Source organism: Euprymna scolopes, chromosome 1 (assembly GCF_053919585.1).
Source record: "Euprymna scolopes isolate OS-2025 chromosome 1, ASM5391958v1, whole genome shotgun sequence".
Taxonomy (NCBI): Eukaryota; Metazoa; Mollusca; class Cephalopoda; order Sepiida; family Sepiolidae; genus Euprymna; species Euprymna scolopes.
Window position 1 is genome coordinate 72,370,903 of NC_136482.1, and position 11,484 is coordinate 72,382,386.

Below are 11,484 nucleotides of genomic sequence, written 5' to 3' on the forward strand. Positions count from 1 at the left end.
TATGCTTCCTCAACGATGGAACACCTACACACATCAACCCAACTGGTGGAAACCATTCAGCCATTGACCTTAGCTTGTGTGATCCATCACTATATATGGACTTAACCTGGAAAGTATATGATGACACTTGCTGCAGTGACCATTTTCCATTAGTGATAGAAATTCCAGAATTCAACAGCGAAAAACTTCCCAGATGGAAGCTAAATAAGGCCAACTGGCAATTATACAAAGAAAAATGTCGACATAAGTTGAATGATTCAGAAACAAACAACACTGTAGAATTTTTTACAGAAACACTAGTGGAAATTGCAAATGAATGCATCCCTAAAACTTCAGCATCTAATCGGTACAACAGACCCTGGTTTGACAATAAATGTCGGGAATCCATCAAATTGCGAAAAATTGCACTGAAGAAATTTCAGAAACAACCCACAACTTCAAATTTGATAGAATACAAATTAAATAGAGCTAAAGCTCGTAGGGTAATAAAAGCAGCTAAAAAAGAGAGTTGGGAAAAGTATGTCAATAAACTAAATTCCTCTACAGAACCGAGAGTAGTATGGGAGATGATTAGAAAAATTTCAGGTAAACATCAATCAACACCAATTAAACACCTGCTTAAAAACAACAACAGAGTAACCGATGAAAAGAATATAGCAGACCTACTAGCCGAAACTTTTTCTCAAAACTCATCTAACCAAAACCATAACTTTAAATTTATAACAATTAAACAAAATATCGAACAATACAAACTAAACTTTAAATCAAAAAACCTAGAAGATTATAATAAACTACTTACATTAACTGAATTAGAAGATTCTATTAAAAGATCCCACAACACAGCCGTAGGACCTGATGAAATCCATTACGAATTCCTGCGACAACTCCCTTTGGAATCATTGAAGTTGCTCCTAAAAATTTACAACAAATTATGGACAGAAGGTGAATTTCCTGACTCGTGGAGGCAAACCACAATAATAGCAATACCAAAACCAGGAAAAGACCATTCGAATCCACAAAACTACAGACCAATCTCACTGACTAGCTGCTTGTGCAAAATAATGGAGAGAATGATAAATGATAGATTGGTTTGGTACCTAGAAACCAACAACCTTATCTCCAACCTACAATGTGGATTCCGTAATAAGAGAAGCACAACAGATCACTTGGTTAGATTGGAAACAGCCATAAGGGAAGCCTTTATTAGAAATGAGCACCTATCAGCAGTATTTTTTGATCTGGAGAAGGCCTACGACACTACGTGGAAATATGGAATTATGAGAGACTTGCACGAATTTGAACTAAAAGGCAGACTCCCACAATTTATAAAAGGATTTTTATCTGACCGAAAGTTTAGAGTCCGCATTGGAACTACTTACTCAGACACCACAAATCAAGAGGAAGGAGTACCTCAAGGTAGCATTTTATCTGTGACACTGTTCAATATTAAAATGAACAGCATAGTGAAATGTTTGGACCCTGGTGTTGAGGGATCTTTATATGTAGATGACCTACTGGTGTTCTGCAGATCAAAGTATATATGCACCATCGAACGCAAACTCCAACACTGCTTAAATAAATTAGACAAATAGGCAATGGAAAATGGATATAAATTTTCCCAATCAAAAACCAAATGCGTTCATTTCTGCCACATGAGAAAACTTCATAATGATCCTACATTGAAGCTTGGAAGAACAATAATCCCCACCGTAGAACACAAATTCCTGGGCCTTATATTTGACAAAAAACTGTCATTCATCCCCCACCTGAAGAATCTAAGAAATAGTTGCAACAAAAGACTGCAACTACTATGGGTAATAGCTCATACAGAATGGGGAGCCGATCAAGAAACACTAATGAAATTATATAGGACTTTGATAAGATCAAAACTCGACTATGGTAGTTTTATATACCAATCAGCCAGAAAGTCCTACCTAAAGATTTTAGATCCAATCTGCCATGGAGGACTGAGGTTAGCTCTCGGTGCTTTTAGAACATCCCCAGTTGAAAGCCTCCATGCAGAGGCCAACGAAATCCCTATAAATATAAGAAGTCAAAAACTGGGTGCACAATATTACACTAAATTAAAAGCACAACGAAATAATCCAGCATATGAAGCTACATTCAATCCGAGATATAAAGAGGCATTTGAAGCAAAAAGAAAGGCCATAAAGCCCTTTAGTCTTAGAATGAAAGCAATACTGCAGGAATCAGAAATGACTGTAGAAAATATCCAAGAACATATACTACCTAAAACCCCACCTTGGACACTTAAAAAACCAAAAGTAATCTTCAACTTGAATGAACTCCCAAAAGCGAAATCCCACCCTAATATCTACCACGAAAAAGCCTATGATATTCTCCTAAAATATCCAGACCATCTACCTATTTTCACCGATGGCTCTAAAGACCATAATAGAGTGGCATGTGCTGCAGTGTCGAATGAAAAAACTCTTAAAAAAGCTCTTCCAACAGAAAGCTCTATTTTTACTGCCGAAATATGTGCCATCGACCTCGCACTCAGCATTATAGAAAAAGATGAACATAGGAAATTCCTAATTTTTTCAGATTCACTTTCCGTTTTGACATCTCTGAATAACAAAAAACTTGAAAACCCACTAATCATCAAACTAACAAATAGAATTGATTCATTATCCGAACATAAAGAAATATTTATATGTTGGATCCCAAGTCACATTGGGATAAGAGGAAATGAAAGAGCCGACTTAGCGGCCAAATCAGCTCTAAACTTAAAACCAGATACAATAAACGTACCATATACTGACTTCAAACCCAAAATTAATCAATTAATTCATGCAAAATGGCAACGACAATGGAATAACAACACAAATAACAAATTATACCAAATCAAACCCATACTGGAAAAATGGAGACAAACTCCCCCCCAAATCCAGAAAAGAACAAGTCGTTATAACTAGAATACATATTGGCCATACAAAACTCACACACTCCTTCATTCTAAAACAAGAACAACAACCACAATGCCCATTCTGCCAGAAAACTTGCACCATTAAACATCTTTTTGTGGAATGTAGAGCTCTAGATAAAGATAGAAAACAATACCTCAAACACAACAGCATGAAGAAACTTTTCGAAAACAACTGTCTAGAGGAAATATTATCCTTTTTAAGAGTAACAAGGATCTTTACAAAAATATAAATCATTCTCTGAATCAACCCAACTAAACCTTATGAATGAATATATGAGGATATATAAAACTTAAAAAAAAAAAAAAAAAAAAAAAAAGATCGTTAGATATTAAAACAAACAAAACTATTGAACTATACAGAATTGATTGATACTCGACGTCATAAAGTTCTTTGAATACATAATTTTTTTTTTTTTTTTTTTTAATCCTGAGTTTGGCATTGAATAACCTGAAAAGGGTTGATATGCCGTTAAGCCAAAACAAAACCAAACCAAAACCAATCAGTTTCAGATACAGTAGCAGGTTACTAAGGTGTCATGTGCCCAGTGATAATTCCTGTATAATAAAATGCCTACTTCGTTACAAAAAAATCAAATAATTTATTAAAGAAAAATTTAGTAGAACTTTATAATTAAAAAGTGAGAAATAAAAAAAAAACATGCATGTATTCGATTAAAATGCTATAGCAAAAATACAAGTCAATTGGTTACATAGTTTTCTAGATTACCTGTTAGTAAAAAACAAAATTTCCGTTTTTATTTATATAGATTCACATACATGGTGTAAACATCTTATATTCATTATGTAGTAATATAAAATCAATAATTAAATGATTATTTTTTGTTTAAATATTTCAGCAATCTGATAAAAGCGTCAGCTTGGAGAAGACGCTGCCCCATTTCAATGAACATTACCAAAATGTCAAATTGCATCACGATTTGTTACATAATCGACAGCAAAACCAGAACACTGATGAACGTGATTATTCTCCCAACATAAAACTGCCAATAAAGTCATCCACCAAAAATGTAGCTTTTTCTTCAGAATCAACGGCACAACTCATGTCAAAACTCGAGTAAGTAACAAATTGCTTTTTAATTAATAACTAAACAAAAATACTTATTTTAAGTTGAATTTATCTACTTTCTACAAAAAGAACATATAGGATAACATCAATAATAATTTGTATTAATTCCCCCCCCCACTCTATCTGTGCCTAAACCTAAACGTAGATTCCAGGAACACAGATTCTTTCTTAGAAGTGCATGCCTGTGGAACTGTCTTCCGTTTTCCTGCTTTCTAGCTGACTACAATCTGATTGTCTTCAAGTCCAACATAAACAAGTTCTTGATGAGCCGTTCCACTTAAGTTAACAAATTTACCGAATTTCCATTGCTAATGATTACTATATTGTCCAATTGACTACTCTACACTCTTAACCCTTATACTCGAGTGGTCTCTGGGCTTTGATAAGTGGTGATTCCTATGTAAAAAAAAAAAAAAAAATATATATATATATATAAAAAAGGTCCATTACTTTCCTATTTCATTTATTTCTATATATAGTATGATTCTTGCAAAATATACGCTTAAGGGGTAATCTCATTTGCATATTACATTAAGGAAAATCGATTTTATTAAATAGCTGCATATTATTTATAGTGAGATAATTGTTTTAAGTGTTCTATTTAAGATTGTAATTTAAAGTTGATTTATATTGATAGTATATTTAATTTAATTTATTTCAAATTATTATTACTGACATCGAATTTTTTTTTTTTTTTTTTTTTTTTTTTTTAGAAACGGGTTTCAAGTTATTTCCGCTGGTTGCCATCTGTTATATATTATTATTCTTGAAACTTTGAAACATAATCTTTAATCATTCCGGGAACTAATTTTTTTTATATATAAAATTGATGAAACATTTTTTAAATTTTTATTTTCATTTGGAAAAAATAACTAAAAATAAAAAAAGCAAACGCTTCACCAAATGAAATAATTTGGTAATTTCAATAAGTTTCTAGCATGAAAAATTGATTCTGTGTAGACAAAAAATATTTTACTATTTTTTTTTAAATATTGAAAAAAAAAAAAAAAACAGTTATGAATAAGCTGAAAGGATTTCATTTTGTTTTTATTATTCTTGAAACTGTTATACAGAATCTTTGACTGTTTCGAGAACTACTTTATTTTATATATTAAAATGATGAAACATGTTCTACATTTTTAATTTCGTTTTGAAAAACAAAAACTCTTCGCCAAATAAAATAATTTGGTAATTTAGAATGAAAAAATACTTCCCTGTAGGTAGTAAAAATGTTTTACCTAAGTTTTTAACAAAAAAAACATTTTTACTGCCTACACAGGATTATTTTTCATGCTAAAAAGGGCCAAATTGGAAGTCAAATTGTTTTAGGAAAAAGGGCCAAAAAAAAAAGGCTAAATTAAAACTTAAGCCACACTTTTAGAAACAAGAAAAGCCAAAAATAAAACAAACCGAAAATTTCCTTTATTTAGGAAAATAAAAAGCCAGCGAAAAAAAGTGCCTTTACAAAAAGAAATAAAAAAAAACAAGCCAGTGAAAGGAATTCCATTTTAAATTTTTTACAAGTCACACGTGTTTAAAAAGTTTAGTTTGCTACGTTATAACATAATAAGCATTCGTGGCTGTGTGGGTAAAATAGTTTGTCCGTAAGTGTTTGCCTTCTTCCCCTCTTGCATGTTTCACGTTTGAGCCTGGACACCACGACTTTTTTTTTTCTTTTTTTTTTACAGTCACATAGGCACTCTCTACTATTTTGATTGAGAGAAAAGTTGTTTTGATTCATTTATTTTTTATTTTATTTCTTGGGGAGGGGGGCGGAGGGGCTAGCGCACGGGCAACAAAAAGTGCTTAATATCTGGAGAATAGCTTCTCTTTGTATCTCTTCTGCCGAAATATCTGGTGGAGAGGGTATCACATACTTGTTCTTTTTTTTTTTTGGGGGGGGGGGATTACATTTAACTGTTTTTATCTGTTCTTTTATTTTTGAAATTGTTCTGGGGAAATTAATGTTGCCCATGATGAAAGTGACCAAGAACCTTAGTTCTAAACGGAACTTTATGTCGACCCGGGTAATGCTGGATACCCATGTTAGTATCTATATAAATATGTGCATCAAAAGTCCAGGCAGGAATATGATAAAAGCAGGATGTTTATTTGAAGTGTGAACACGAGCAGCTTGTCTCAAAGAGATGTACTAATTAAAACACCTATATATAACTTTGATATATACACATAAAAAATTTTTATTATTATTATTATTAATTGAATATTTCTTCAAATCAAAATTAAAATAAGGAAAAATTATAACAAATTTTTATAAATCCTATTAAAAAATATAAGTATAACTATAGTTTGGATTATTCTACTATTATTAGTTGTTTTCACAACATTTCAGCCAGTGTAACCTCTGACCTTTTCCAGTTGAATTGTGGAACTTTAACTGAATTTTGATATGAATAGCTGTCTGAATAATAGAAATTATCTTTTCAAAAATTCCCAAAACATAGCAATATTTTGAATTATTTTTTATGCTTACCTAAGATTCCTCCCCCAATGGAAAAACAAAAATAAAGAAAAGTCTGTATGATGTACGTATGCATGTCAGAAAGAAAATTTAAGATTTTTAGAGAAAAAAGAAAACAGCATACCAGTCTATCTAAATTAAACTAAGTTGTTTCTTGTGCTTGACATAAGAATCTAAGGTGGTTTGAATGACGTGCTTGAATATCACATGAATTGCAAATCAGCGGGAACTATTTGTTGTGCCTTTTCATGCCTTTGTTGTGCCTTAATTTGTCATACATAATTTGTAAAACCCAATTTCAAAGTTTAAAATTTTTATTAAACTTTATTTTAACAAATTTCTTTTCAACAACTGATTTCTATTTACAAAACCAAAATTTAATAAAATGTAAACAATTGATTGTAACAATGATTAAGAAATAGCAAAAACAGTGCTTATTTAGAATTAAACCTATTTCAAAACAAAAATACAGAAAAATCTTTTAAAAAATTGTGATGTATGTAGCCATCAAGGAACTAAGATGTCATAAATTTTGAAATTATTTTCTCTAATACCCTTGGGAAAGTTTTAAATTCTTCTTCTCCCCTCCTCCCCCAACCTTGAAATCTTGGATTTCTCTCTGTCACTCAATTTAAGCTATTTTGAATTAGAAACATGGTTAGTGATTGTGCAACACTTGCTTTACTATAAACCCCTTACGGCATAGTCACTTTTTTTAGCAAGTATTCATTATTTTACAATACCACATTCATTTTTTTAATATTTAGTTGTTATTTTTTATGGTTTTTCTTTTGTTTTATTTTTATAGAAAACAAATGATTGGTCTTGATGAGTTGAATGCACATCTAAAAAGCAAGCTTAGTCCGTTCCATTTTCCGACGAAAAATGAGTCAGTAACTCATTCCATTTCCCAATGTGTGAATGATCCTTCATCAAGAGTTATTCCCCCTGTTCACAAAGATGGTTCAGAAGTTACAAGTAACGTTGATCTAGTTCTTGATAAACAGACTTGTATCAGTGAAGACATTTATTTTGACCAATTCACAAACGCTGATAAATGTTTGGTAAATGATGTTAACCATGCTGCTCGATCCAAGGAGATGGCTAAAAAAGAAAAAGATGGATCTTTAAGATCCGATTGGATCCATAGTGAACAGTTAAACGATAAAGATGTTCATGACTCGAATCATTTGTTCACTGCTCATCCAATCGGATCCTTACTGTCTTCTCCTATCCCTCCGCCTGAATGGAATGACAATTATTCTGACTTGGGAACTGATGATCCAGAACTTGTCCAGATATTTACTCATCAAGAAATGGTTGACAATTCTATCCAGATTGAAAGGAAGTTAGAAAAATGCCAACAAATTCAGCTTGAGAATGGAAAATCAGATAATTGTTTTCAAGATTTTGTAGATTCTAAAGCAGAAAAAGTATATGCTACGAATGATGATGATAATAAAGATAGCCAGAATTTTGTAATAAATAATGAGAATGACTATGATGACGACGACGATGATGATGATGATGAAGCAAATGTTGTCATACCTCGAATTATGAATGATGTTCCTTATCTGTCAGATCAGTCCCAAATTTTAGGTGTTAACAACCAATGCAACCTGATGGATTCTGAAGTCTGGACGGAGAGAGAACTTTTAGAAAACATCACGCATAATCTAACTGACAAAAAGCCACCCGATGGCTTAGGAATCATGCCAGGTGCTGTTAGTGACAGCAGTTTTAATTCTGCATCTGAAACTTCAGAAATTCACACAGAAGACAATGTTTCCCAGGATTTGGCAAAAAAATTCCAACTTGAAAATCCTTCTCCAGAAATTGGTAAACACATGATTTTTGAAGAAAAATTACACTTGGATTCAGAGCCTACAGTGCCATGTTTTCCCCCCCTCCCAGTTGAGAATAAGAATTCTGAAACGATAGTAGATGACATGCTTTCTACCGATAATAATAATCCGTTCCTAGAAGAAAGGTTAACCAATTCAGTTCCAGGCCAGTCATTATCAAGATGTGATCTCGATGTAAACGAATTGTCATTGCCTGATGAGAAACAGTTTAAATCTTCTCTGCCGCCGCCTTCTCCTCCTCTTCCACCACGTTCTCCTCCCAAACTTGCCAATGTATATCATGTTAATAAAATATTAAGTACCAATTTCTTTCTGCCATTGGCTGACTTGGAACAATCAATGAAGGTTGTGAAACTATCCACGGCACTACAGACTTACAAATCGGCAATGGTAAGTTCGTTTTTTTACACTGTTATTAACATCTGCATATTAATAATTTTGTTACTAACTACATGCAGCTGTAAGCTACTACTAATAATTTGGACTAATGAATGCTATAATTTATTGTATTCCACCTTAAATCATCAGTTTAATATCCATTTTACATACTGAATGACTTTAATTGAATGGCTTTAAGAACTTGACTTTTAAACTAAACTTTCTCTAACCAGATTTTTATTTATCTCTCTCTTTCTCTCAAGTCTTTTTTTATTACTCCCATGTTTTCTTTGGTTTTCTCCTGTAAACTGAACCTGCTACCTCAGTCGTTCTCTATCTACCAAGCCAAATACTCTCATTCATTCTTTCAACATGGCCCCATCATGGTAGTCTCTGCTTGCGCATGTAATTGTGAAACAAGGCTTGTGTAATCTCCAACCACACCTCCTCTGAGTCGGTACTGCCTGATTCCAGTGGCAAAGAGAAGTCCACAAACAATGGCGAGATAAGCAGAGAGCACATACAGCACCTGGTATTCCCAAGTGGTCACCCACTTTAGTACCATGATTATGCTTTATATTTATTAATACTAATTTATTAATATTCATTAATAATTATTTATTGATATTAATTTATCAACACTAATTTATTAAGTGACATTTGATTTTTATTGTGCCCATTTAGGACTCTTTTCCCTGTGATAGAGGAACGACTCCAAACCAGAAACCGGTAGAGAAAGCTGATAAGGAATCCAAAGTGCCTGTCAAATACACGTCACTTCCAACCAAAAAAGAATCGCAAAGGATTGCTCGGATTTTTTCCATGAAATTCTCATAGACAATTTATTTTCTGAAATGCAAGGTGTCAAAAGTTTTTTTTATTATTTAATTATAAATAAAAACAAAACTAACAAAAACATGTTATTTCATTTTATTGATTTGTTTTGTCAAGAGAATCATTTGATAAATTTTGTGATGTTGTTTTTATAATGAAAAAAAGATGTTATGAAATGTTTTTTAATGTTTTTATTTGTAAAACAAACAAGGTTCTGAACAGATGTGCATCCTCTATCCTGACCATCATCAATGGGCCTGAGATGATTTTGTCAGCATCTGACAAAGCCAAGCTCTTTGCCAAGAACTTTGCATCAAACTCAATCCTATATGATCACCTACCTCCTGAATTTTCTTCCAAGACTGAAAATAATCTGAGAGAAATCCACATATCTATTTGTGATGTTGCCTCGCTCATCAAGAATTCTGATGCCAGTAAAGCAACTGGTCCTGATTCTAATATTCAGGTCATGGTACTCAAGAAAATGCAACTGGAGCTTACACCCATTTTTGTGACGCTGTTCACCTTGTATCGCAGTACAGATCAATTAGTCTTCTATGTGTCATGAATAAGTTGCTTGAAACCGTGTTAAATAGAGAAATTGTCAACCACCTCAGCAAAAACATCCTATGTAATGCTAAACAATATGGTTTCTTTTCTGTGAGATCTATAGCTGGTGTACTGATTGTAATCTCAAATAGGATCATTGAATCTATCGATGGGGGTTTCCTCTCCAAATCAATCTTGATGTCTCAAATGTATTTGATAAGGTTTAATAGCATAAAGGTCTACTTCACAAAATTTCCAACTATGGAATATCTAGAAATTTCTTCTACCATTGAATCCTTTCTCTTCGATAGCCATCGATGGACAAAAATCCAAAGTTCAAAGTATCAATGCTGGCTTGCCTCAAGGATCCATCCTGGACCCAACTCTCTTCCTTATCTTTCTTTATCAACAATCTCCCAAATCACATTCTAAGTTCATTTGTCAAAATATATGCAGATGACATTACCATATATGGCAACATTTCAAAGGCCAGCAATGACCAAGATCTCTCTCTCTCTCTCTCTCTCTCTCTCCTTCGACCTTGAGCACATAGTGTAATGCAACAAAAGGTGGCTAGTTAATTTTAATGTATCCAAAACCAAGCTTCTATCTTTTTACCACCAATGCTCTGATCTACACTTGGCTTAAATTAATATGAATGGCTCTCATCTCAAAGAACTACCCTGCTTCTGCTTCAACAAGCTTCTGGAACTGACCTTCACTCCTGACCTGAAATAGAAGACTTACATGAAATCTGTTGCCAAGGTAGCTGGAAAAATGATTACACCTTTCTTCAGCTCCAAAAGGTATCTTACTTCTGACATAATCCTCTACAAGAGCCAAATGCATTCTAAAATTAAGTACTATTGCCACATATGGGCAAGAGTTGCTCGGAGTATCCTATCCGGTCTATCCAAAGTGACTTCAGAACCTAGTAAGTGATGCCCTTTTCTCCTCCTTTCAACCTCTTTCCTATAGAAGAGATGTTGCAAGCCTCGCTCTGCTCTATCGTTATTTTCATGGCAAATGCTCGTCTGTGCTTCAGTCTATGAAGCCCCCCCCTAAACTTTCACCAAAAACACACTTGTCTAGCTACAACCACTATCAACAGTTTCCCTCCCTCTCGATCTGTGCCTAAATCTAAACACAAATTCCCTGAATAAACCTTTCACAGAACAGCCCACCTGTGGAACTCTGTTCCAATGGCCTGCTTTTCAGCTGACTATGACATGGTCATTTTCAAGTCAAATGTAAACAAGTTCTTGTCAAGCTGTCTCCTTGAATAATCAAATTTTACCCAATTTCTACCACTAACGATCACTACAGTGTTGTCTCAATG

General features: G+C 33.4%; 1 protein-coding gene across 3 annotated transcripts in view; it reads left to right on the forward strand.

The window, feature by feature from the left end:
* LOC145239868 (C2 domain-containing protein 3-like) overlaps nucleotides 1–9,678 on the forward strand; it is a 176,473-nt gene extending 166,795 nt beyond the window's left edge. For all 3 annotated transcript variants that reach the window (XM_080103482.1, XM_080103537.1, XM_080103596.1), the window contains exons 46-48: nucleotides 3,808–4,025; nucleotides 7,328–8,774; nucleotides 9,447–9,678. In XM_080103482.1, the coding sequence (XP_079959608.1) occupies nucleotides 3,808–4,025; nucleotides 7,328–8,774; nucleotides 9,447–9,599 (1,818 nt within the window). In that variant the 3' untranslated portion in view covers nucleotides 9,600–9,678. The remainder of the gene's footprint in view (nucleotides 1–3,807; nucleotides 4,026–7,327; nucleotides 8,775–9,446) is intronic.
* Nucleotides 9,679–11,484: the final 1,806 nt, after the last annotated feature.